Here is a 27,863-nt window from a genome sequence, read left to right as displayed (position 1 = left end):
CCAAAAATGAAAATTCTGTCATTTACTCGCCTTGTGTGGAACTCAAAATGTGAATTTTTGAAGGATTTCTGGGGCTGTCAAGCTCCTAAATGACAAAAAAGCACCATAGAAGTATCATAAAAGTGGTCCATATGACTCATGCACTCTATTCCAAGTTTTCTGAAGCCATACGATAGCTTACAGTTGTATAGACAGCTTATATGTCACTTTTATAGTATTTTTTGTCATTTTAGAAATTGACAGCCCCTTTCATTTTCATAATATGGACAAAATGGCCAGAATATTCTTTAAAAAAAAAAAAAGAAAAGTTCCCTTTTGGTGTTCCACAGAAGTAAGTAAGTCATATGGGTTTGGAAAAACAATAGGTTGATTAGGTAAATGATGACAGAATTGACATTTTTGGGCAAACTATCCTTTTAACTGTGTTTGCTGTGTTAGTCTGTATTTTATTTAATTGTTTGAGTGCACGCCACCTCTGCTTTTTTACCCAATATGGTTAAATCTACCAGCTTCTCTTGAACATTTCCACTACCCTGCCCATTTGTCCTCTGTTTACGTCCATTTCTCTTTTATACGTCCTCCAAAATGTCTTTATGTTCACAAAAGACACTTGCATCAGCCTCCTCCCACCACATGTTTTATTTGAGGTAATTTTCAGAGCCCGAGACCCCCTCCACCCTCTGACAGAATTACAAGGCAGAAATAATCGCGCAACATAAAACACTATTTAAAGTTTTCACAAGGTTCAGACGAACGGAGGGGGGCTGTTTCCATGGAATATGCTTTTAAGAGGAATGCTGACAATTATGCACCCTGAATGGAAAAAGCCTGAGACGGATATCTGGTAGGCACTTTTTTTTTTTTTTTTTTTTTTTTTTATACAGAAGACGAGCTTTGCACAGCTCATTCCCACATGTTCGTCTCTGACGTGTGGTCAACAAACCTGTTGACTCCAAATAAATTAATAATCACTGTGTAGAGTCATTCTGTCAGTTAATGAGCGCACGTTTGGCTGTAAGCTGTTTCCACAAATGTGCGAAGACCTTTCGACCCGAAGGAGACATGGTCAGAAATTAACCTCAGGGCTTGGGGCAAAAAAAAGCCAATAAAAGGGACAAAAGCACCCCGATATTTTAAATGTGAGGAGTTCTTAAAGTGAATAAATTTTTTTTTCTGTTATCTAACCTTTCATTATATTTATATTTCTTTTATATTTCATTATTTTCCATTCTAGACCATCTAGTTTTGTATGTTTTTTTTATTATTTGCATAAATGGACACATGCTGTGTATTTATATGGGTAGAAAACAATCCCATACAAAGGTCAAAAATGCTCCTGAAAATAAATTCCAGTGGGCAAATATTAGCCTTATTAAAAAAGTTTAAGCTAAAGTGTGTAATTTCTGCTCCACTAGTGTCACCAAACGGAATTGCAACTTCTTTCTGTCTTCCATTGTTCTAAAAACCAGGTAAGTCAAGTAATCCATTCAGCCCAAAATAATCAAGATGGCGGCACACATTATTATTGTGCCTACTATTCATTTTGAGAGTGTTGTAAAAGACAAATGTTACTTTGTACAACCTTTACAATGCATTCCTTCAAAGGCGACACAAAGTTTACTCTGAATTGCTGTCCGGTGACGAAACACGGGGACAACTGCGTTTCAGACCGTACATGAACGCAGATTTTTCACATGCGCAGTAAGGAGATTTAAAAGTTTTCATATGTTTTAGTGTGGACAGGCAACTTTTGGAAAACGTTTGAAAACGGCAGTTGGACAGCGAGCGTTTCAAATACAAAAACGGCGTTTTCATTTGTATCCGGTTTAATGTGGATGTATCCTTAGTTGTTTCTGCAGATTCAAATGGGATTAGAGAAAGTATTTGAACATAAAAAAATACTCACACCAGCTTTACTTCCGACACTGGAAGATGAACCAAATATGGGGAAGAAAATGCAAACAAATGGTGTCATATGGGACGAGGGGTCAGGCAGGATGTTCACACATTTGCGAGACCATTTCATCACCAAGCCATGGCTGCCCTGCATTCCTCCGAGGCAGAAGGCCATGTCTTTTCACCATCCCCCCCTTTCCTCTTTCATTTCCCTTCTTTCATCCCCCTCTTCCTCTGATCTACATGGCCGCATCTCAGGTTTTTCTCCTCAAGCAATCTCTATAAATAGACCTTCAATAGCTGCTGCCTAACAAACCTGCTCATCAGAACTAATTGCCAAAGAAAAGTTCTTTTTTTTTTCCCAGCTTTCTTTGCTTTAACTCCCTCCTCCCCTCTCATTGGCCTGAGCTAACCATGTGTAGAATAAATGGGACAATTTTTTCTGGGATGCTCTGAAAAGATTTTGTGATGGTTTGAGATAAATAAAAAAAAAAAAGAAGAAGGGGGAAATGTGTTTATTTTTTATTTTAATATATATATATATATAAAATTAAATTAGGCCACATACACAGTAATTTTTTTAAGTTTGAAACTTCTGTTTTCAGTTTCCTAACATCATCGTTTTCCAAAGAATGCAGTTATGGAGAGCGTTTTCAAAACTGTCCATTTTCGGTGAAGGAAAACAACATTTCAGTGTGGATGAGAGGTTTAAATTTAGCAAAATCAATGCATTTTCTAACAAAACCAGATTAGTGTGGAGTCTGTGGACGTTGGCTTGCCTTAACCAATAATCGTTTTTACAGTTTTTGTATAAATTTATAATATAAACTTATTTCACTTTTCTCATCAATATTGGATTTACTGATATTTGTCTTAAGAAATTAAGACAACTTTGCATTATAATTATCATTGTTATTATTAATAAAAAATATATTTAAATGCATATTTAGTTTTTATTGTTGTAGTCTAATGACTACTTAATATATGTTATTGTGTCAAAATCTGAAGTAAAACAATAACTAAAAATTGGTTCTTCATATCAATTATCGGGCACTTAAATGTAAAAATGAACTGTATCTCTCATCGGTAATCAGATGATTAGTATCTGTAATTTCAACTTGCAAGTATTTTTTCAACAATTCAATTATTTATTAGGATTTCTTTCCAATTGAACAATTCTTTGTGATGTGTATTATTAAAGCTGTGTGTTTGTGTGATTGATAGCCTCCATCAACAGTGTGTGTCTAAGAGACAGGCCGGTCCTAGATCACGCCGGCTTTATTTGGGGGTCTGTCTGACAGATCCGTGACCTCATTACCAGACCAGCGTCTGGGGGCATTCATCAGCATGGGGGCCAAAGGACCCCCCCCCACCCCACACACTCCATTTTCTCTGTTTCTCATTTTTTCCAACTGTAATGACCAGTCTTCATACTGTTATACAGTGCACTTTTTCCCTCTCACGACTATGTGTGGTTGAGAGAGCGTGTAAGTTCTAAGGTGGAGCTGAAAACAGGCTGAATGCATTGGGTCTGGTCTCCGTCTGGTTTAATTGACTGTGACCTTAAGGGTGTGGGAGCACCAAAGAGGGCACGCAGACACGCCTACTCGTAGACATGCATACACAGCTGTGCACACAGAGACAAACACACTCCCACACACACAAATAAATACATATATGCTTAGGGAGCTATAGGTAAGCACTGATGCACATATGTATACATGCCATATAGAGTTAAAAAGCATTGCTGGTTTAAGAAAAGCATTTTTTTGTTTTGTTTTGTTTATCTTGATTTTTTTGCTTCTTTTTATTAGTGGTGTTTGCTAAGGCAAAATTAAATGCACACTTGGAAAACTTCCATGAACCGGATTTTAATTTGTAAGTTATGTTTCAAGCATTCAACTCTTCCTCAGACATAACATTTTTTTTTTTAAATAGTATAGATCACATGGCGTACTAATGAGTGTTTTTTTAAGGCTGAGGAAGAGCGGGATTTTTGAAACGTCAGTTACGAATTAAAATCCTGTTCATGGAAGTTTTTCAGTTGTGCGTTTCCTTTTTTGTTCTTTTAAATTATATGAAAAAAAGAATTATTTATGGATTCTGCATTGTATTTCTGCTTTGTTTGAGATGTGCTTGACTTTTTTTTTTTTAACTTTTTTGTGGACATGAATGATACCTCAAATCATGCTGCTTGCTAAGGAGAGGTGTTCTGTTATTTTTCAAAGAGATTGGATTTCGTGTGGCAGACAGAAAAATGAGTGAAAAATCCCATAGACTTGCATTGAAAATGCAAATTGAAAATCTAGGAACCAGAATATCATAAGCCGCTTTTCCATTATCGGGCCAGTGGGAGCCAGGGCTATCAACTGGCTAGCCGGGGCCAATATCCTCTGACCTTGAGCCGCAAGACCAAAATCAATCTGCGTTTCCAACATCGGGCCAATAGCCCTGCAGCGTTGCCCTAAAACCCGCCCTTAATACACCACCCTGGTGCCAATTTCACACACCCCAAGAGGGAAAAGCTCAAGAGGGAAACTCGAGCTGGGGTATCATGTTATCTATTTATCTAGAATATCGAGTTTATATCAAATGTAAACATTAGCTAGCTAGGAAGTTAGCGTTGACAACTCACCTACTGTAACTACCATGGTGTCCCGAGTGGTCTATCCACTAACAGTGGGGAGATGTCCCAGCACACCATCCATGATCTCGAACCATGGAAAGTTCTTTCTTTGGACATTGCTTTGTCCATTGTGCATTTTAACGGATTTGTACTGTGCCTGCATTTTTTTTTTTTTTTTATTGTATTTTTTATTTTTTTTTCAAACCTGTACCGATGCACTGGATACACAAGCTGGCAAGTTCGGCGAAACTCAGCCTTTGACATTGACCCTGCCTCTGTCCCCAGTTGGCCTTGTTTGGCCCAAGGGTAATCTATGGGCCAAAGGCCATTGGAGAACGCAACTGACCCTGGCACGCACTAGCACGCCCTCATTTGGCCCAACAGTGGAAATGCGGCTAAAGAGACTTGGGGGTGGGCTCTTTTGACTTGGACCAGTGAGCAGCCTCCAAGCAAAACTGCATAGCATGCCTTGGTAACACCTACTACACCTTAACATGATGATGGCGAATTTTGAACCGACTAACTAATCTAGTTTTGTTTTTCTTGTTATCTTTTGTTTCCATCTCTTCACAAATGCTCTGCTGTGCTTCAGTGTCTACAACACTGAACCAGTGATGGGTACTCTGTAAAGAACCTGTAAAATATCTGATTTTACAGATTCGTGCACAGAAGCTGACATTGCACTTTGGTATCAGCCACTTTCAGTAAAATGCCACAGTACTGTTTCCTGTAGAATATTTGGATGTGTGTGAGTGTGTTCCTCTATAGTGGCCTTTCTCTTATCAGTGAACTCTCCTCTCATCCATCATGACTGCTCTCTGCTCTCTGTGCATGTGTGTTTGTGTGTGTGTGTGTGTGTGTGTGTGTGTACTTATGAATAACGAGCGGGGTGATGCTCCTAGACTTTGTTGAATGGAGATTCTACATACAGAAGACAGGGAAAGACAGGAGAAGACATCCAGTGGACAAACGATACCATGTGCTTTCCTGTTTCCACCATTTCCAATGCAGGATTTCTTAGGATTTATGACTTGCAGAACAAGCCATTTTCCAGGAGAATCCACTGTGCTCAAACATAAAGTGTTATTCACTGTGCCGTTTGCTGAATTGCCCCTAACATTATTTCATCACCATTGTATAATAGCATAGAAGGATAGAAAATAAGTCTTCAATCATATTAAAAGTGGCAAATATACTTTAGGTAAGCATCTACTGAAATCCCACCCATTTCTGCAGAATTTCAATGCCTGTCATTTAGATGACTCCGTTTGGTCATCTTCACTCTGTTTAACACATTTGACCATATTTCAGTTCATTTCTGCAGAATTCCAAAGATTTTCACCTAGAATCAATGTGGAAAGTGAAAACAGCATGTACATTCCGTGTGGAACTAGATATAGCTCAGCTTATGTGTCAATTTTATTTCCATCTTTGTTGAAGCATAATGCAAAGCAACATGAATCTGTGACAAAATAGATTTTGACCTGCATCTGGATGTTGGTCATTTTCCTAAATTCCCCTCATTTATAGTCTTGGAATCAAACATCGGTCAATCAGATACGATTAAACTGAACTGTTTATCACCACACCTACCGAGTTTAGATGGTATAACTGCAGACACCAGCTTTAAACAGGCCTGGCCTGATTCCACTAAGGCAATGTCATCCCAGTGCCAGATGCCATTGTGCCAAGACTGGTTGGCATGTGATGTGGTATAATGGAGGGAGTGGGAGGAGGGATACAGAGAGGGTGGCTCGCATTAATGGTAAATAATTCACCAGGTTGGCCCCTGCAGCTATGTTATCTGGCAAACTGATGGTTTTAAAGATGTAAAGGTGTTAGAAGAGGGTGGCTGGCAAAGAATTTAAGTGGATCTGTATTTGGGAACACAGAAAGAAATTTTTTGAATGAGGAACCCTGATTGGAAAGAGACTTTAGTTTGTTTGCACGAGATCTGCAGGTAGCTTTCCAGTGATTCATTGATATGGATTATTCGATGACCAATAGCGAGAGTAAGGAAATTATTTTGGATTTTTGACACTATCGATACTGATATCAACACTGACTAGAGAGTACATATATAATGCTGATCTGAGAGCCCTTGGGGCACAAATTTCACGAAGTGACAAAAATGACCCAGATAAGTAAAGTGAGGCGACAAAAAGCCCCTGTAGTGAATTCCTGTTTTATATCTGTTATCTATTTTTTTTAATTTTTACCTAATATTCTATTCTAGTTATGGGTTTAGACACTGTAGTAACCTATTTACTGTCTCAGAGGTGATTTGTTATTTAATGTGAAACTAATATGAAGTGGTTTTTGATATGTTAGATATAGAAACAACTGTATATGTTAGAATAAAATGTTATTGTCCCAGCCAATATATCGCTATAACTTTCTCTCTTTTACATGCGTCAGTTTTGCACATTCAGCTGTTAAGCGTCCGTCATGTTGCACGATTTTTCATAGATGACATGTTTTAACTTCACTGTCACCGTTTACGTACCGCAGTAGTCCAAAAGATTGTGTTTCCTTCTTCAAACCCCTTGGATTTAACAACGACTTGCACATGCTCGAAGCTGGCCTCATTCCTGCAGATTTAGTTTTATTGCTGAGCATTTTATCCATTTGTTAACGATATAAACGTATTTTTATGCACTGCAGTCCCTGCGAACAAACGCAGGCCAATTGCATCTGCAGAGAAAGATGAAGTAGGAGAGAAATAGAGCAGGACTGGTGCTCAAGGCGTGCAGGGGAACTCTCTTTTGGCCAGCCCCGAGTATTATGTTGAAACCAGATGTTGAGGGATGTTTCTTCCTGGTCACGTTGCCCCCTCTGGTGCGGCACTTACATAAATGTCATCTGTACAGTAGCCAGTGCGGGGGGAGAGTGAGAACGGAGGCCCAGCTGCTCGCGCTGGGAAGATGAAGAGTGCAGCGGGGTCATAGCTATCCTCCACCACTTCTGTCTGTTCTCTGCCAATGCGTTCTCTCTCTCTCTCTCCTATTCTCAGTGGAACATGGGTGAGAGATGCAGACGTCAGCCTGTTGCAAGAATCTTGTCTTGTCATTATGTTACCTGATTATCACAATGGACATGTAGCCTGTACACATCGCTCAACCAGGTCGACATGGTTTTTAATGGCCAGTGCTGATATCTATAGAGCTGAGTGGCTGATGGTTGATATAATGCTAATATTTACATAATATTAGCATTATACTGACTAGGGAAGTACCGATACTGGTATCCGAATCGGGTCTGATACCACGCTCATGTACTTTTACTCGTGCATGTAAAAATTCTCTGATACCATCTGATGTACGAATGTCATTATGTAAAGATTCAGTGCACTAATTAAAATCACATTATGTCCTAGTGAGATTATTTAACCGCAAAATCTGCAATTGAATGAGATAAATATATAGTTTGCATGTGCTGCGCGCGTCAAATGTTTGTGCTTGTGAATGTGTGGAGCCAGTGTCGTGCTGACATAAAGACACAAAGTGCTCATACCTTTTAGAGCTCCTTGACTCATATTTGGAAAACACTATCTTGAGTATCGCATTCTCTGTTTGTAGTAGATGAGCAGAGTGCTAATTCACTTTGTAGCGCAAGGCACATACAGACTACATATTTCATTAAATGGCAGCCTTTTGTGGTTTAATAATCACTTTGAGTCATGTAGAGACTGGCTTTTCCCGATTGAGGAGGTGCTGTTATAGCAACACAGAAACACTTCAAAATAAAAGCTCAATTTAAAAGAAAAAAGTACGACAGAAATAGATCACTACTGTATATGTACACTACCGGTCAAAAGTTTTGAAACACTTATACTTTATTATAATTTTTCACATTTTAGAATAATAGTAAAGTCATTAAAACTATAGAATAACATAAATGGAACTATGGGAATTATGTTGTGACTAAACAAAATCCAAAATAAATCAAAACTGTGTTATATTTTAGCATCTTCAAAGTAGTCCCCCTTTACCTAGAATTGTCAGAAATGTACTCTTGACATTTTCTCAACCAGCTTCTTGAGGTATCACCCTGGGATGCTTTTTAAACAGTATTGAAGGAGTTCCCATCTATGTTGGGCACTTATTGGCTGCTTTTCTTTATTATTTGGTCCAAGTCATCAATTTCAAAAACTTTTTTTTTTTTTTATTACATTTTAGTTTTATAATGAAATAAATTAATATGGTGGCACAATTATATTTTTGTCTACAAAACTAATTTAAAGCATTTAAGCATACACCTTCAGATCAAAAGATTTTTAAGATCATGAGAAACATTTCAGCCAAGTGTTTCAAAACTTTTGACCGGTAGTGTATGTAATATTCACTGTAATACTACTACTACTACTACTACTACTACTACTACTAATACTACTACTACTAAATAAATAAATATAGTAATTGTATTTTATTCTTATATACATGATGCTCTGTTATGCAGCTATTTATGACAAAATATAACTCCAATGTATTTTGGATTGTGCTCTAGTGTTCTGTATAAAAGTACTTCTTTGATTAAAAATAATACAATATTATGTTGAAAATTAAATTATATTTTCATTTGATTATAGTTTTAATGAATTCAGTTATTTAAACACCATTTTGATCATAAACTCGAAATGAACTGTTTGTATGCAATTTAAGAAAAAATAAAACAAAAAACAGGTATCAGACTCCGCATTGGTACTCGTTCTCAACAACTAAATGGTATTGGGACATCCCTAATATTGACAGTCTACATATATCTTGGTAGCACTTTACAAAGTGGTTGCATACCTTAGCATTTTTTATTAAATTACATTTCGTGAACAATGGACTATCAGTTTTATAGCATTTAATAATCTTTGTTAATGTTAATTTATGAAAACTAGATACTACAAACTATTATTCACTGTTTGTTCATGTTAGTTAATAATGCATTAACTAATGTTACAACATTTGATGTTAAAATGTATAAGTGTAGGTAGAAATTAACACTAACCTAAACGAATTAATGCTGTAGAAACGTTTTTCATTGTTAGTTGGTTAACTAGTGTGTTACCGTATATAACCTTATTGTAGAGTGTTACCTATCTTAATAAGAGATACATGGAGTACCCAACACTGTAAAATGAAATTAACACTTATTTTGCTAATATTTTTAACTTTTTAAATACGATTTTCCACATTTTAGAATAATGGGAGAGGCATCAAAACAATGAAATAACCCAAATAGAAATATGGGTATTTTATAGTGCTAATAAAATGTTAATCAATTAAAAAATAAATTATAATAATAAATGATGTACCACAAAATGTATATATAATTTATATTATATTATATAAATTATATAACTATATTTATATACAGTGTATATCGAAATGTAGTCATAGGCACAATTTATATTTGTCTACAAAGCTAATTTCAAATATTTAAGCATAAGCCTTTAGACCAAATATCAAGAGAAACATGAATTCAGTCAAGTGTGTCCAAAACTTTGACTGGTAGTGTATTATTTGTGCTATTAACTACAACGTCTGTTTTTCAGCATTTATGCATAGTTATCGACTTATGCAGATGATCTCAAAATGGTCAAATATTGCCCGATTGATCAGTATGGCTGATCAGATTATATTGATGTATCGTTACTCAACATTTAGATCACAGAAAACAAACAAAACAAAAACAAAAACTAAAAAAAAAAATGAGAGAAAGTTGGATTGGGAGAAATAAAGAAGGAAAATGTTGCCACTTTGCCTGCAAAGTCCAATTCTGTTGTGCCCATTATATTAAATATATCTTCTTTGGTGGCTCCTACACTCCTATTGAAACACTAGCAGCTTCAGTAATGATGTGTATATCTTTATGCTGCAGTGGTGTAATGGCCTGCGTTCTGGCGTTTACAGCACTCAGGGCGCCGTTTTATTCGACCCCAGTGCTAAGTAATGCGTTTGTGCGTGGTAGGGATTCCTATACTGACTTTTAATGTGAGGGCTTTTTGTCCAGCCGGGAGATTTATTCACAGCCATGTGTAATGTCATTTCATGTTGAAACACCCACCCTATGTTCATATGAAAGAGGCATTGATGTTCATCTTAATCTGATATACTTTAATACCACAGCATCAAAATAACTCTACTGTAAGGGCCCAGTAAGAGGAGGGAGGTGCGCTGCCATCCAAACCCGAAAACAAAGACACTGTTTGTTGTCGAGGAGCAGATTTTTATATTTCTTTTGAGAAAAAAAAAAAAAAAAATCATATCTCTCCAAAACTTGAGCTGAAAAGCAGCTTATTCATGTGTAACTTTATGACAAGATGATATAGGCTAGTAATAGATTACAGTTTTAAATCTGCCACGGTGCATTTCTGAGAACTAATTGAGTAGCTTTTCGCTGGAACTGCACAAGTGTAGCACACATACTGTATGCATGCATGCATGCGGTGGCTGCACTTTGCTTTTTTTCTCGCTGTTTTTGCATGAGCAGTTTTTGAAGCAGAAAGGACTGAGTCATGGAGAACTCATGCAAGGAAAAAAAAATGAGGGCACATCAGGAGAGAAAGAGAAAGAGAGAGAGTGCGTGAATAAAAACATACACACTCCTTGCACACACTGTCCTTTCCCATAATCAAGTATAGTACAAGGTGATGTTCTTTGTGTTTGTGAGAGTGATTGTGCGTGTATATACACACGTGCATGCTCTTGCTGTTTTTTTTTTTCTTTTTGAAGAGAACAAAACCAGCCCTAGGACATTTGATAAATTAAGATATCCATTTGAATACATTTCGTGTTTTTTCTGTCATTTTCTCCATCTGTGATCAGATGTTTCACATTGACTGCTATAAATACTGAATATGATCAACATTAAGTAGTGATCGAACATTGTTTTTTGTGACCTATTGTTTTAATGTTTGTGTCTAATAACCGAAATGCATAAATGGTTTTATTTCTGCTTTCTGACAATAATCGTTATTGACATTAACAGTGAAAACAATGGTTCATTACAATTGATATTAAGGAATCAATAACCAATGAATAATGATGGAAAAATAACTAGTCAAACAGATTATCGATCTATTAATATTTTCATAAAAAATAAAAAATCCCCAATTTTTTGTTACGCCTGATATAAGGAAAACCGATAAATATATAAAAATAAATAAATAAAATGATAATAACAACAACAGTCAAACCAGTTATGTAACTTAATATTTTAATAATAATTTTTTTTTCTTTTTTTTTTTTTTTTGATTTTCCCCTTTTTCACCCAATTTTGGAATGCCCAATTCCCAATGTGCTTTTAAGTCCTCGTGGTTGCATTGTGATTCACCTCAGTTCGGGTGGCGGAGGACGAATCCCAGTTGCCTCTGCGTCTGAGATCGCCAACCCGTGCATCTTATCACGTGGCTTGTTGAGCGCGTTGCCACGGAGACACAGCGTGTGTGGAGGCTTCACGCCATCCACCGCGGCAACCACGCTCAACTCACCACGCGCCCCACCGAGAATGAACCACATTATAGCGACCACGAGGAGGTTACCCCATGTGACTCTACCCTCCCTAGCAACCGGGCCAATTTGGTTGCTTAGGAGACCTGGCTGGAGTCACTCAGCACGCCCTGGGATTTGAACTAGCGAACTAGCAAACTCCAGGGGTGATAGCCAGCGTCTTTACCACTGAGCTACCCAGGCCCCCAATAAAAACTTTTTGGCCATTTTTCGGTACGCCTGATGTAAGGAACCGATAACCGATAAATTATGTTGAAAAATAAGTTAAACCGTCTATCTCTAATAATAATCCTTATGTCTGTTTATTTCTAGCACTTTTTGAAATCTAAAATATCTAGTGAAATAGTTACGAAATATAAACTGTTCTCTGTTTTTCTGTTGCAGGATTTGCGTAAACAGATAGCTCCTTTGCTCAAGGGCTTCCAATCTGAGGTAAGTTTTGTTCCTAAAGCTTCTTGTTCTATGTAATTTACAAACTTACACTCTTAAAAATGAAGGTTCAAATTAGATCTAAGCTTTGACGGCTAATTGATTTATGATTCTTTACTAAATGATGCAATGAAATTGGTCACAATTTTATTTAGGTCAGTTTTTATTCAATTTAATTTTGGTATGATTCTTTATTTTCAAAAACATACGAGGAGGAGGGTGTGGAACTGAATTGTTCTAATCAGCCGGGAGGGGGATAAAGACGAGCCAGAGGTGCCAGTTCGAGAAAGAGAGAGACACACGCAGCCGCTGTGATCATCACAGTCAACATAACTTTAATGACATAAATCAACTTAAACAAAACATAAACACACAGACACACATACACAGCGGCCGCGTGTCTCTCTCTCTCGAACTGGCGCCTCCGGCTCGTCTTTATCCCCCCCCGGCTAGGACAACTCAGCGCCGGGCGTGCATCCTCACGGCCCGGCCACGTCCTCCTCCTCGTCACAATTGTATTTTGGATAAGAAATGTAATGTAATAAATTTGGCACTATTATTGTAATTGTAATCAATTGTTAAATTCCTAATCAGTGCATCAGTTTTCATTTCATCACCAATGCATAAATGTGTTTTTACATTCTTTAGTAAATATGAAGTACTTTAGTACTAATACAGGTGCATTTCAATGATAGTTGTGGGTAGATTTTTGTGTGGAAAGGTTAGGGTTAGGGTTAGGCGAAAGCCGATTAAACTATGAAAGCTGATGGTTTTCATTGTTTAATCAGACTGCTCACCCTGAGCAATGCAGCCTGACAGAGCTTGCAGCCAGAGAGCACTGCTGTTAAACTACACTCACAGCTTTACTCACAGCCAGTATGACTTCATCACGTTCAAACCAATTAATCTCACAACCTTCCCGGTAAGGGAAGGGCGGAAAATGGCCTGTGTGCATATCTCAGCAATGATCTAGGATAAGATGACCCTCTCTGCTCTGATTAGACTCTCAATGGACAAAAAAAGAACACCTGATTCCAGAACAGTGCTAATTCACTGTAAAAAATCATTCTTAATAATCGCTTAATCAATATTTTCCAGTTAAATATCTAAAAATCCTTAAAACAAGATAGATTTACATGAGGAGAGGAGAAGAGACTTGTTTTCAGAGGAAATATCGGGATTTAAAGGAATATTCTGGTTTCAATACAAGTTAAGCTCAGTCAACAGCATTTGTGGTATGGCAAAAATCATAATCACGATTATTTTGGTCAATATTGAGATCACGATTATTAACACGATTACTCAATGACTTTGGAAACATCATGCATATATTGAACTTTAAAAATAAAAAAATGCTTTTTAACAGTGGATTTCCTTGAACTTAAAATGTAAACTGCACTGAGTAGGTGAGGAGGCTATTGTCATATGATAATTATTTTATGTCAAATAAAGAAAAGCCTCCATTGCCATCATTAACAGCAAGAATGCTCACACTTCTATGGAATGAGATCTACTTTTTCATCATGTTATTGCAGCAAGATCTACCATGTACAATAAAGTCTATACATTATCACAAATGAAATTTGACGATTCTCAATGCCAGCTTCAAAACCACAACAAATAATAACACTAACTAATATGTTAATTATGGACGAATGGTTTCAAGTTTTTAAGTAATTATTCAAGACTAGTAAACAGTCAGTAATACAATAACAATAAAAACAGCAATTAATAGAAATAGATTAAAAATAATAAAATGGTTTTTTAACAGCTTTAAAACATTTTAACAGCAGTAGGCTATCAAGTATTCAAGTAAACATTCAGAATGAATAAAACATAAAACAACTACTGCTCTTCACTGTATGATTATAATACATTAATACGTTTTAAAGGTACTAAAGTTATTCAATCAAGAACAGTGAGTGTTTTCTTGTTTTTCTTTTTATTGTTGTTTGATTATTATGACACACTAGATGGCAGCAGGTCTATTAGCTTACATTTATACTTACAAGTCCGACATTTTAATACAAATCTGCTTTTTTCTCCGTTGTTTACGTTCACTTTAGACAGCACTCTCTGTGTTTACATGAATACCTCACCAAGATGGGCATTTTGGTGGAATTATGAAATGTGTTTCACCGTTCAGGTGCGCATTAGCGCGAGCATTTTCAGCACACACACATACACCGCCTGTCAATCAAACAGGGCGCAGCTGTTGCTAGATCGCAAGTGAATTATAAAATGATGTGCTCTGGATAACTTTCAACAGCAGAATAAGAATATGAACTTTCTAAAAAGTGAAACAAGCCTAGGCTATCACAAATATAGCCGGTTATTTTTTTGTTTTTGACATTTTAATCAGTCTGCTTGTCCGATCATCAAGTAAAATTCTCTTTCACTTTCCTCTTCAAAAATCCACTTGTCCCAGACAAGTGGACAAGTGTTAATGTCGAGCCCTGGTTAAATATTGTATTCAACATTCTCTGATAACATTTTTTCTTTTGCAGTATAGCTCCTAAAGTAAATGTGCATTGTTTTAAAGGAGTTTTAAATATTATTTTGGAAAACAAGCCAAAAAAAACTATTCAAAAACGTATTTTGTTCCAGTGTATAATGGGCTAAGACCACACTCTCTCACCTTTCTCTTCTTAATAGAGCTTGAATTGCCAATTTTCTTCATGATAAGATAACACAGTGAACGTGACACATATATTATGATTCACGTTATAATCTAGCTGCAGCAAATGCTCGCAAGTGACAAGTGTCCCTGCACCAGAGTGTGCATCAGCCAGGAGAAGATTCAGTCTCTCCCCCGGTCACTTCACACAACTCATAGACATGGCGCTGAACGCACAGAGAAATGCCAGTTTCGGAGTTTATTTTCATAACCCGCTTCCTTATTATTTAAACTTTAATAAAGGATGCTTTAAAGATATAACGCCGGGGTGTTTCATTGCGAAACGGAATGTGGCACAATAATCTCGATTATTTTGTTTTCATAATCATTTGAAACCAAAATCGTAAATAAAAATAAAATGCGATTAATCGACCAGCACTAATTTGTGGCATTATTACCACAAAAAATGATTTTGACTTGCCCCTCCTTTTCTTTAAAAAAAAAAAGCAAATATCTGGGTAACATAGGGCACTATGAAATCCATTTTATTTTTTTCCAAATTCCGTTTTATTTTCTCTGAATTCCTGGTTTTAAAGTTGAATTACATTTTTATTGTTAAAACTGTTGAATCAAATTAATGAATAGAATTGGAATCAAATGAAAACAGAACAATTACTTTTCAACATACCTTTTGCATTATTTTTTATTAAATGAAGAGCGTCTATACTGATACTCTCAGCACAGTCCAAAACCACAAATGTGTTTTTTTGTTTTTATTATTATTTTTTTTGGGGTCAAATTCAGTGCTGAACATTAGAGCATCACAGTATTAATGAAAGCAGTGATGAAACTCTTGCTTGAGATATTGCTCAAGATAATGTAATTATTATTTATATATTTTTGTTATCATTTTTATTACTACTACTACTGCATTGAATATTACATTTTACTATACAGAAGTAATATATTTCTATTGCATTTTATCAATTTCACACATCTAGTAAAGTAGAGCTTTTGTTTTGGCGGAAAAACCAGATTTTTATGACGGCCTCACTTCTCAGCTCCGGAAAAGCAGTTCACTATATGGGCTAATGTGCTTATTAAACCGCAAAAGGCTATCACACTAGGACATATCACTATTGTTATGACCTAAATTGGGACCAACATAGAAAGCCGTTCAATAAGAGCAAAACAGTGCAATGGCCAGGGAAAAAGATTACGTTTATTTACAAACAAACAAAAATATAATCAACAATGAAGATAAACATATGCAAAACTTAACAATAAGGGCCGGGTGAGCTAGCTAACTTAAACTAACAATAAACTGAGAGATAAGAAACTTCCTAACTCCCGTTAAAAATAACAAACACAAAATAATAAATCTTTCAGATCCGCTTATTTACCTACTCTTTCTGTTTAAGCTGTTTTAACTAATACAAAGTACAAACTCACCAGCCTTTTCCAAAATAAAGAAAAGAAATCTCAACAACCCTCAAACACACAACAAACAAAAGATCTAGTTTCCTAGGGCAGCAGCCATGCTGAGCAGCCAGCACCTCTTAAATAGTTAGGGCGTCAGGTATTAACCAATTAAAGTCTCCCCCCTCATCCAATTAGCAGCCTCTCAAAGAGAAAATGGAACAGAAAAAACAGGTGCATGTAACACTATGTTAATGTGATTAATTGTGCATTTATACATCAATTTAATCCCAAATATGTCAAACTGCGTGACATTCCTCAATTTATATTTAATTCAGTTTTTATGATTGGATTCCGCGATTCTGTCCGTGTTTTCCACAACGGATATCGTAGGGCCCTAGTAACAGTGTGGCACTTGCAATGGAAGTGAATGGGGCCAATTCATTATCGTTAAAATACTCACTGTTTAAAAAGTATATCCACAAGATCACAATCGTTGTTGTGATGACCTAATGTCAACAAACCCTAAAATGACTGTAAAAAAATTATTTAAACAACTTTACAGCTCTAATAATACATGAGTTTAAACAGAAGAATTAATGCAAGTGCTTTTATAAAATTATAAGCTTCACATTTCTGCCTTAAAACCCATTGGCGTGATTTACTTCCATTGTAAATGCCTCATTGTAACCTGAATATTACATTGGCAAATAGCTTTTTCTTTCTTGTTTTAAGCATAAACCTCACTAAATTTAGTTAGATTTATGCTTAAAACAAGCAATTCACCAATTACACAATTTTGCTACTTAAATTAAAAAGGAAATTATTTTCTTGTGAAAGCTTCGTGACAAGTTTCTTGTGGTCCGCTTCTGTTGTACAAATCCCTTTAAAAAGCCCTCTATAGTTTGTCAGCATCTAATAAGATCAGACAGTTTTGAGATGTTCTCGCTGTTTGCTGTCACGCTCTTTTATTTTTGTCTGTCGAATGAGAGCAAGATCCTAATGATGTTTACGCTCCATGGTGCCAGGTAAGTCTATTTATTCTGGGCCGAGCCAGAATGATGGACTTCCGAGTTTCACATTTCAGAGATATAGTAGAGGGGATTTTTTTTGGTTAACCTTTTTTTTTTTTTTTTATGAGAAATAAACAAATATTTCTTCTACAAGGTTGCTTTTGAAATCAGCAGCAATATTGTATAATATGAATGAAGCTGTGTATTGATGTGAAAAATGTATAGTTTACCCAAAAATAAAAATTATGTAATCATTTACTCACCCTGATTTTGTTCCAAACCCATACTGGAAGAGGCAAGGATTTTCTAGCTGCCCTTTTCATGTTTTCATAAAGCTTATAGGGACCAAGGACTTTAAAACTCCAAAAAAGACAAAAAAACATAATAAAAGTGCCATTAAGTAGTCTATGACTTGTGCACTGTATTTCAAGCCATACGATAGCTTTGCAGGATCAAAAGTCCAAAATTTATTTATTTTTCTCGAAAATCTTCCCCTAGGCCATAGCTTTCAATTCTCATTTGCTCTTGCACATATTCAAACGTATTTTTCAAAACATTTTTTTTTTTAATTGTAGTTATAACTATAATAACTATTCATGTCAGGGTTAAGTTTGCTAAATAAAATGCAGAGAAATCTGATTCATTATATGCGAAAATCGTGAGGTTTGCAGTCTTGAGAATGTTTGTAATTTAAATTACCCATATAAAACTGCACCAGCACTACAATATTAAAACATCATTGACATAACATTTCACAATTGGTTGAAATGACGTGAAATAAGAGTTAAACAGATATTCTCTTCAGGGAATAAAGTTTTTACATCATCTTCTCAGTGGCCATTGCTTATATTTGTGAACTAGGACATGGTTCTGTGTTCCATAAGTAATGTGCATTACCATTCAATAAGACAGGAGCCAAATATTCAAATACTCTCTGCAGCACAGATTTCTGTAATATCATTATAATAGAAAGCATTTGCCCAAGCTTCATTTTGAGCCTTGCATTCTTAAATCACTCTTTATTTAAGTTAATTATCAAAGGTCTATTTTAGCCCGATTGCTGGCTATATTTTGCAAAGGGATTAGACCTAATGTTCCTTGGTAATTCAGTCAATTAGTTGTACCATGGCATGATATCAAACTGTGTTTGATTAGTTTTGATTATGCTGTGCTGAATAACTTACTGTAAGTGTTTCTCAATCCCTTAGTTACCAGCCAACTGAAGTATGTGAACTATGAGGTGTTTCCTGCACTTCGGTGCTATAGAGCTAATAATGTTAAATTATCTCTGAGATAATCATAAACTTGTAAATTGCTGTGCTTTTAAACAATAGGCCTTTCATAATCGTATTTGAGGTTTATACAGTATTTAACTGCCACGTTCTGCCAAATACATATTTAAACTAACCTTTTTGGCTGTTTTTATGTTTAAGGTTACACTATGCCAATCTCTCTTTATTCATAAAATGTCCATACAGAGCTGTGCAAAAGGCACATAAGATGTTTCACAAAAAACATTTGTCTTAAGGCGGTTGCACACCGGATGAGAAGTGCCACTGCGTGTCGCGGCTTGGATGTGGCACAGGTATCAAACACAGGGCACGTCGATGCTGTTCAGGTTGCAGACAGTAAGGTTTTTCCCTTGTTTAAGAATGAAGAACGCTAAAGTAAATAATCTATGTCCTTTGATAATGATTTGGGTCGAATTTAATGGAAAATATAAGTTGCGCTCCATGGCACGGCAGAAATGAGCAGCCTCTGGAGTCGTTGCTGGGCGCCGCCGACAGACACCGAGTGGCGGCGGTGTGCATACCTTCATTGAAAACAGTTGTTTCGAATTTTAGAATGCGCCATGTCGTCCGCCAGACACATCTGGTGTTTTATATCTTCAGCTTTAGTGTCAATAGGAAATAAACATGTTAGACATTAAACATGCACAGACATAAATGAAAATACTGTTTTAGCAGATATTAATATCAGAAATACCAGGAGAAACCACAGTTAACATATTCCACAGTTAATGTACAAATTCAGCTTCATCTGTTAAGAAAAAATGATAAAAAAATAATTTAAACAATATATATAGCCTACAATAATAATAATAATAATAATAATAATAATAATTATTATTATTATTATTATTATTATTATTAGGCTATTATTATGAAAAGTCATTTACAAGGCATATTTTGTTTATAGAAACTATAAATGTAAGTAACATTTAAAAATGGATGTTTCATTTAGTTTTGACAAATTTCTGGTTTAAGCCCTGCCCACATCAGGTCCTATCCGAATACAGAGATAGATACAGATTATTTTGTCATATGAATAGATACAGATAATGGCTTCGCTGCCCACCCCTACAATGTAACATTTTTCACAAGTGCCAAAAACTTTTGCACAGTACTGTATGTGGCACAGTCACAGGGCCAAGGGCATATTGTGATCAAGACACTTGGGTATGTCTTTGACCTTGCTGTTTAGTGCCACTCCTCGTTACTTTTAATTAAAACTCAGAGCATGACCGTGTGTGTGCATTGATTCAGTACTGTTCAGTGGTGTTACCAAACACCCATATTTAAAGTCAGCGACCCATTTTACTTGTGCAATGTGATGTATTTCAGACTGAAATATTCAACAAGAAATTTTTTTTAGGTTGCATCTTTCTACTGTAAGTGACATGTGGTCGGAGGAGATTTGTATAAAAATTAGAGAGCTTGGTGATGTCAGCCGATAAGGAAAATAGTTTCAGTAGTGCTGCAAGTTATTAAATTTTGATGATATATTCTTAAGACAAGCATTTTTTTTCTTTGCAATAACATGCACAGCTGAATTGTTCACAATAAGTAACATGCATTGAAGTAAATAGGGTAAATTTAGATTTTTGACTTGGAATGGAACTAATGCTTTTGACATATTAGTGCCATAGTGCTCATATGTGTGATGGAGGTTCGAGTCAAGACTGTGACATGTCATGGTTAGAGCTGGGTATTGAGAGATTTCCCAATTCGATTCTGATTCACAAGCTTTCAATTCAATTTCGATTCAATATCGATTCATATGGGTATATTTCAGTTATAATGTCCCTCTTATATATGAAAGGAATTCTCTCTCAGCTAATGCTGGTAGTTATACAGGGGACCTTCTAACTAGGTACATTACAAAAATATTAATTTTACTAATTATATTTGATTAGTTTTTCATCATTTCAGTCACATTTTAGGTTTTTAAAAATGAACAAATCCAAGTATTCAATCAACAAATATGGTAATATGTTGCATAGATCTGGGGTCTTCAACAATTTTCAGGCCAAGGACCTCTTGGTGGGTAGAGAGATGGAGCCGGGTCCCCTGTTACATATTGTATAAAATTGAGTGTTGTGTTTTATGCCTATAAAAACATGGATGGTAGGTTACCAAATTATTGTATGTAAACTTAATGATGTTTACATTGCAAAGCCATTTAAATAATCATTAAATGCTGCCCTGCTAAAAAGACCAACTAAAACCAGCATAAGCTTGTTGGCTGGATTTGGCTGGTCGCCCAGCCTGGTCATAGCTGGTCAGGCTGGCTTTAAAGGGGTTTTTAACCCCTTTTTTAGATGGTCAGGCTGGTTTTAGCTGGTCATGCTGATCTTAGCTAGTCAGGCTGGTCAGGGTGGTCTTAGTTGGTCAGGCTGGGCTTAGCTGGTCAGGATGGTCTTAGCTGTTCAGGGTGGTCTTGGCTGGTCAGGATGGTCTTAGCTAGTCTCCCAGCCTGACCAGCTAAAAAGTGTTCAAACCCTTTGAAACCAGCAACCTGTCTAGGCTGGGCGACCAGCTAAAACCAGCCAACCAGCTTAAGCCGGTTTTTGCTGGTCTTTTCAGCAAGGATGTACAGCAGGGATCTGCAACATTTTTGACATGAAGTGACATTTTTAAATTCCTCTGTAAATCCCTGTGCCAAACCTCCAAAAAGAAAGAAAAAGACAGACAGACAGAAACTTTCTGTCTATGCAGAATAAAACAACTTTTATAAGGTTTTCATCTCACATGAGTGATCGATTTTATACATACATTTTAAAATTACTGTTGATTTCATTGAGTAAAAAATTGTTATGAGGAAAACAATGACTGAGTGCACCTTTATTTGTGTTGATTTGAGAGTCACAATCTTGTGTGTGTGGAATGTCAAGGACACTGTATACCAGCTTTAAACTCTCAGCGGTAACCATTTATTTACACCAGGCAAGTACACTATTGTTCTGAAAGCATGCTGTCATCTGCTCCACCACACAACGCGACCAATGCAAAGCAGACGTGTTTACTCACGCGACCCTCCACTGCAGCGCTGCTGAACCCGATGTGTGTCGCACTTTGAGCGGCTCGTGATAAGCAGTGGTCGTGTGAAGGATTTGTCCGGGCTGTGTGCTTCTGCTGGCGAGCGCTGTTTAGTCACACTTTAAGATTTGGCATGCAGCTGCGAAGGACTTCAACATGTCGATAATTCATAATCCTGTCTCTCGCTGTCACTCGCATGCGAGTGAGTGATTATTACAATTGCCACCAATGGTGGATCAAACAATAATTTGCTGACCCCCTGGGGGTCGCGGACCCCCTTTTAAAGACCCTTGGCATACAAAACTTTGTAAAAAAAAATAAATAATAAAAAAATAATAATGATCGTAATCTTGACCAACCGTTTGAGATTTTGGTCTTTCCCCATTCAAGTAGATAGGAGCTGCACTGTCATGACTGGAAATAGCCTCCCTAGAGCGTTCCAAACATGGCCGACAATGGACTGACTTGCTAGAAAGACTTTGGTTGCGCTCACGCGCTAGTGCGGATCCAGTGAGCAGCAGCAACCTCCTGACGGTTTAAACAGCCTGGATCGCCTGCTTGGATTGTGACCACTGACCACCATGATTTGTGAATCAGAGGAACTTTTGATTCTGGCTGATAGAATACGCGCTTCAGAGGAAGATATTAGATGAACGCTTGACGGGGAGAAAACGTTGGATTTTCGTGAGGTTCGTGAATGACATCTGTTTAAACGAGATATCTGCATATTTGCAAATTATATTTAATAGAAGTTTTATTGATATTTGCCTTTTATCATTAGAAAAGAAAGTTAAAAGTGACTGGGAACTGTAGAGGAGTGACTGTAACAATACGTGCTTTAGAGGTAAATAAATGAGCGCTCCACAGGATGCTGGATCTGCTCAAGTTGTGAGATTGGTTTATTACATCTGTTTAAACGAGATATGTGCATATTTGCAGACGTTATATGATATTAGTTTTATTGATATTTGCCTTTTTATCATTAGACAAGACAGTTAAAAGTTACAGGGAACTGTTGAGGAAAGAGAGGGAGAATGAAACAGGCGTGCACTTTAACATTGAGTTTAAACGCGTCTGCCATGGCTCTGATATGCGGACCGTTTAAATGACACTGTGTTGCACACCGATCTATTATTGTAGTAACACGATGCACAACAAAATGAACCATGACTGGTCATTCACATGTCTCAGTAGCTTCACATGCAAGCAGGTGATTTTCAGCGCCCTCAGGAAAAAATCGGCCAAACAGGAAAATGTATCGGCCAATGCCGATAATTTAAAAAAAAGTCAGAATATCGGCCGATTTATCGGCCTTGGCGATATATCGGTCGACCTCTATACTCCACCACTATACTGCACAATTACTGATAAGTGAAATCTAAACATTTACCAGCCAGTTGCCAATATACAATTTAGTCGCATAGCAAGAAATTTGGTTGCTTATGCGAGTGATATCCTCTCATTGTAGTGCAGGGTTGCGCATAGAGTATCTGGAGATGTAAGAATTGTTATCGAGATCGTTCAAATGAAGATCACGATGCAATGGAAAATCTGTATTTTAGCGACCCCTAGTCATAGTCCAGTTTCCCTCCTTTCTGTCAATAATGTCCTGCCCACCTTTCCTTTCACTGCGCTGTCTAATAAAAGGCAAACCCCAAAAAAGAATACGAGAAAGTGGAAAGTGAGAAGTATGTGTAAATTTCCATTTCCTTTGACCTCAAAAACACCTCCACTATCCGTAAAGTATATTTCTGGATATGTAATGCAGCGTTTGACGGCCTTCAGCAGCACCTTCCATTAAGAGGCTATTGAGGGGTCTCAAAGCTCGGCGAGACTCAGCTCTTCTGTGCCTTTTGTAACTTTGATGAAGTGAGGGCTGTGAGTAGTTGCTCCCTGTTCTCCTCTCACGAGCCAGTACCGCTGGCTAACTGCTCCATTATAGCTCATTGTGGTTTCGGAACTGTGTTCTTGTGGACTAGCCTGTCATTAGCAGAGGTAGTCGCCCCACTTCAAATCACTGCTCGGTTAAAAATAAATCTCCATCCCACCACTCTAAAAGCAAAATCGTTTCCAACCATCTATTATTTTCGCTGTGAAATATTTTCCTTATAGACGGTAGAGGGGACAGTGCCTGACCTTGACAAAAACTGCTCCGACCAGAAGTGTACTTTTTCAGCATTTTTCTCCAATGTCAGCTTTTTGACGATCATTGGCATCAGGGATGGGATACATGTGTTTTGTCTTGTCAGTCTGACCATCCATTAAATATTAAAATAGACAAAGAGGCTTAAATTTGACAGCATCAATTTTAAACCAAAAAGATGGTGTGCATATACACAGAAATTCATAATGGCAGACAGGCCAATGAATACAACTGTTTGCAATGGGTGAATGCTTTTTTCTGTTTAATTTTTATCTTCTGTTTTCCTGTAACAGTTGGTTTTTTAAAATAGCACATTTGAGTCAGACAGATGCAGATCTCGTGGGTCAGTGTAGAGTCCTTGCCACATGTCATTTTTTTCATTCGAGAGCGAGAGCCTCCTCTTTTCCTTTCAGGAAATGAGAGTACAATAGGGAGCTGTACCTAGCATGCGGCTGGGGCCCTGTTTTGGGGGTTGCACACACACGCGCGTGTGCGTGTGTGTGTGTGTGTGTGTGTGTGTGTGTGTGTGTGCGTGTGTGTGTGTGTGTGTGTGTAAATCAGGAGTGGGAGGGTCACTGTACTTTAATGCAAAATGTTTTTCACTCATTTTCTGCTTTTACCTCAAAGGCAAGACGCCACAACTTCTTGCAGTCTCTAAATATTTTCCTTAGCGTCCTTTAAAGCAGTATTTCCCAACTTTTTTTCTGCTATGGCACACTTTTAACGAATAAAAAATCTCACGGCACACCTCTATCCCACTTAACCATTTTTCAAGAACTTGTCCATGTATTTTGTCCATCTAAGTAGCGTGTTTACTTATAATGTTTGAAATTCAGCTATACAGAAAACGCAAGTCACGTAGGTACGCTGTATAATGAGGTCACCGGTGGAAAGAGCGCTAATTGGGTACTAAAAAAACCAAAAACAAATTAGCTTCTTTTCTAATATGTAGATTTGTTCTTGCAAATTATTTATTGCAGTGCCGCAGCAAATATTTTTATTTTATTTATGTATTTATTTACAGGGCTCCAGACTAACATTTAAGAGTGGTAGAACCACTGGTGCCACCAAATTCTACAGATGGTCACACCAGCACATGAGTTGGTGGGGGGGGTGCCTAATTAAAATACTCTGACAGTGGGAATGAGTTTTCTTTCACGGTTTCTTTTTATCAGGATCTTTCTGATTAAAATACAGTTATCTGAAGATAAAAGATTTTACACAGAAGGACACATTATGGGTTGTATAGAGGTTTTAAACTAATATTCAATACCGAATCCGTGACCCAGCCCGCGCTTCTCGCAGCGTTGTTTATGATGATCTGCGTGGCTGAACGCTCGAGACTGGTCCACGTGTAAATCTACATCTCTGTGCTGATCTGTCTATTGAGCCTTGAGCCACGCTGGGTAGAGCTGTTTCTGGTTAGACCTGTTTCCTTTCACGTTTGGAACGTTTGCCGTTTGATATTTCTCCTACGCAACAAAAAACGACAGCACACAATCAGAGTCGGCCAACTTTGTAGTCGCATCAGTGCGACCTCTTGCAAAGTTTAATTGCACTGTTAGGAACATTTTTAATTTAGTCGCAGTCTGGAGCCCTGATTTATTTTATGGAATTTGATCATTTTCCACGGCACACCTGACAGTCTTTCACACTAGTGTGCCGCGGCACAGTGGTTGGGAAACACTGCTTTAAAGACCCCATGAAATCAAATGTGGAGTTTTTAGTTCATAGCTGTAAGCTTTGAAGCCATCTTTATGCTAATGTACTCTTAAAAGTTGACAAAATAACCTTTAGCTGTTTCCAGGAAGAAACAGATTTTTGTCTAATCAAAGGCTCTCTAGAATGAGAGTGTTTCTCCAACTACTACCACCTGCAACCAAATATTAAGTAGCACATCATGGTTCACGACTGTGACGTAAATACAGCCAATTGGCTATTTACAAAAAAGGACAATCCCTTCGATATGTCCCAGCCAAACTTCCTGTTAAAAAGGAAATATGACAACACAAGAAAAAAAAAAGGTGATTTTTACAGGGAATTCATAACATCCAGCACAGATGTGATTTGAAGCAAACAATGTGAAAATACTACTAATTTCATTAGGATTGCACAATATATCGGCAGCCGATATGTTATTGTCCGATAGTGGAATTACCGCCGATATTTTCGGAGATAATTAGTTATGGTTTATTTGCTTGCAGCGGAGAATCTCTGACTGCTTGAGGCTTCTTTCCTTCAGGCGGGCAATCGGGCAGTCTCAGGCGACAGTGCGCATGCGCACACACAGAGTGTCTGACAGTGAGAGCCAGGCTTGTGTTGCAAGCCAAGCTTATGTCGCTGTGTGAGGATTATTTCAACATCTCTGCACCATGTTACCTTGTTCTGGGGCTGGTTTTAATCGGGATCATCTGCTGTAACTAATGACATACAATTTACCATATCCTGTTTCTGTTTCATGAAGCAATAAACAAAAATGGGACAAAAACATGTATTTATGATACTTGGGGGGAATAATTTTCACGTATTACTTCATAAAACATAAACAGAGTATGGGAAATAGCACATCTTACAGCAAAGGACTGAGATGAAAACAAGCCCACACATCACAAAACACTATGCATTGATCTTGAAATAATCCTCACAGAGTGACGTGAAGTGTCTAAAAATAATAGTTTGTGAGTGAAACTAATGTGCTTGTTGTATTTTACGAGTTGAGACTTTTCTAACGTTATGACTCATGACTATTCAATCTTGTGATCACATTTCATAAGTTATACAGTGTCACAGATGACCGCTGTAATAAGCGTCTGTGAATGAGGCGTGTATGTGCACAACGCATGCACACACATAGTACACAAACCACCGCTGCGCACACAGTCTGGCTGCTGGCATAAATATTACACCATGTATACAGAGATTAGGGTTTGTATTGTGTGTTTTGTTGTTTAATGTTCAATACATGCTGTTAATTAATCACCTGATTTTGATTTAATGCGTTATTACATTTGTTATTCTCTCTCTGTGTGCGCTTCATCAGGATAACCGTAAATACTCAAATACATGGGCACCATACAATTTTTACAAGTGTGTTGTCATTTATTTCTCATTAAAATTAGCATACATCTGTAATAAAGATACATTTCTCTTTCATGTTACATCTGCCAAACCTAAAGTAACAGCAGTTAACAGTAGGTCAGATTCTCAAGTCCAGATTCCAAGCTTTTAAATGACACCTGTTTTTCATATGAGTAGCTTTTAATATGCTAACAGTTACAGGTACAAAGATTTAAAATAAAACTTGATATTTATTTGTATTTTATTTTTTAAAATTATCTTATCGGCCCAGAAATTCAATATCGGTGCATCCCTAAATTTCATTTATTTTCTTGAATGAAAAAGTTCCATTTTCATATGAAGCCTTACAAAAAACAAAAATGCCAAAAAACTAAATAAAAACTATATTTTAAAATTGTAATGCAGCCTCAAAATGTTATCAAAATTACACGAAGACCCAGAAGTGTTGAAAACATTAGAAACCAATATCAGTAGCACAATATAAAAGCAATGGAGTCAGTGAAAAGCCCCCATCATTATACAATAATGCAATTGTGACTGTTGAACTGCAGCTAAATGAGCCAAATCAATTTGACCTGGTAAGTGCTGCAGTGGAACTTGAAAGTCAAGACCTTGGAAGGGTTAAGTCAGATTGTCTTTGTTTCAAAACCCTTATGCCCCGACTTGTACGTTATGTGATCACTACTCAGGCTTTTCAGATTCCTAGAACTGTATGTGCCATTCAGTGTTCTTCTGCATTATGGAGTCTGAGAAAAAAAGGCCCCATTTAGCTTATCTCAAGCTTAAATTTGATAATAAATAAATGTTATTACAATGTGGAA

At 37.0% G+C, this 27,863-nt stretch overlaps 1 protein-coding gene across 7 annotated transcripts in view; it reads left to right on the top strand.

Moving 5' to 3' along the window:
- LOC127433449 (homeobox protein cut-like 1) overlaps window positions 1-27,863 on the top strand; it is a 180,552-nt gene that overhangs the window by 64,107 nt on the left and 88,582 nt on the right. For all 7 annotated transcript variants that reach the window (XM_051685369.1, XM_051685372.1, XM_051685367.1 and 4 more), the window contains exon 3: window positions 12,409-12,456. In XM_051685369.1, coding sequence (XP_051541329.1) covers window positions 12,409-12,456 — 48 coding nt within the window. The remainder of the gene's footprint in view (window positions 1-12,408; window positions 12,457-27,863) is intronic.

This window comes from Myxocyprinus asiaticus, chromosome 43 (genome assembly GCF_019703515.2).
Source record: "Myxocyprinus asiaticus isolate MX2 ecotype Aquarium Trade chromosome 43, UBuf_Myxa_2, whole genome shotgun sequence".
NCBI classification, from domain to species: domain Eukaryota; kingdom Metazoa; phylum Chordata; class Actinopteri; order Cypriniformes; family Catostomidae; genus Myxocyprinus; species Myxocyprinus asiaticus.
The sequence above is the reverse complement of the archived record's forward strand: the minus strand, read 5'-3'. Positions and strand labels throughout refer to the sequence as shown.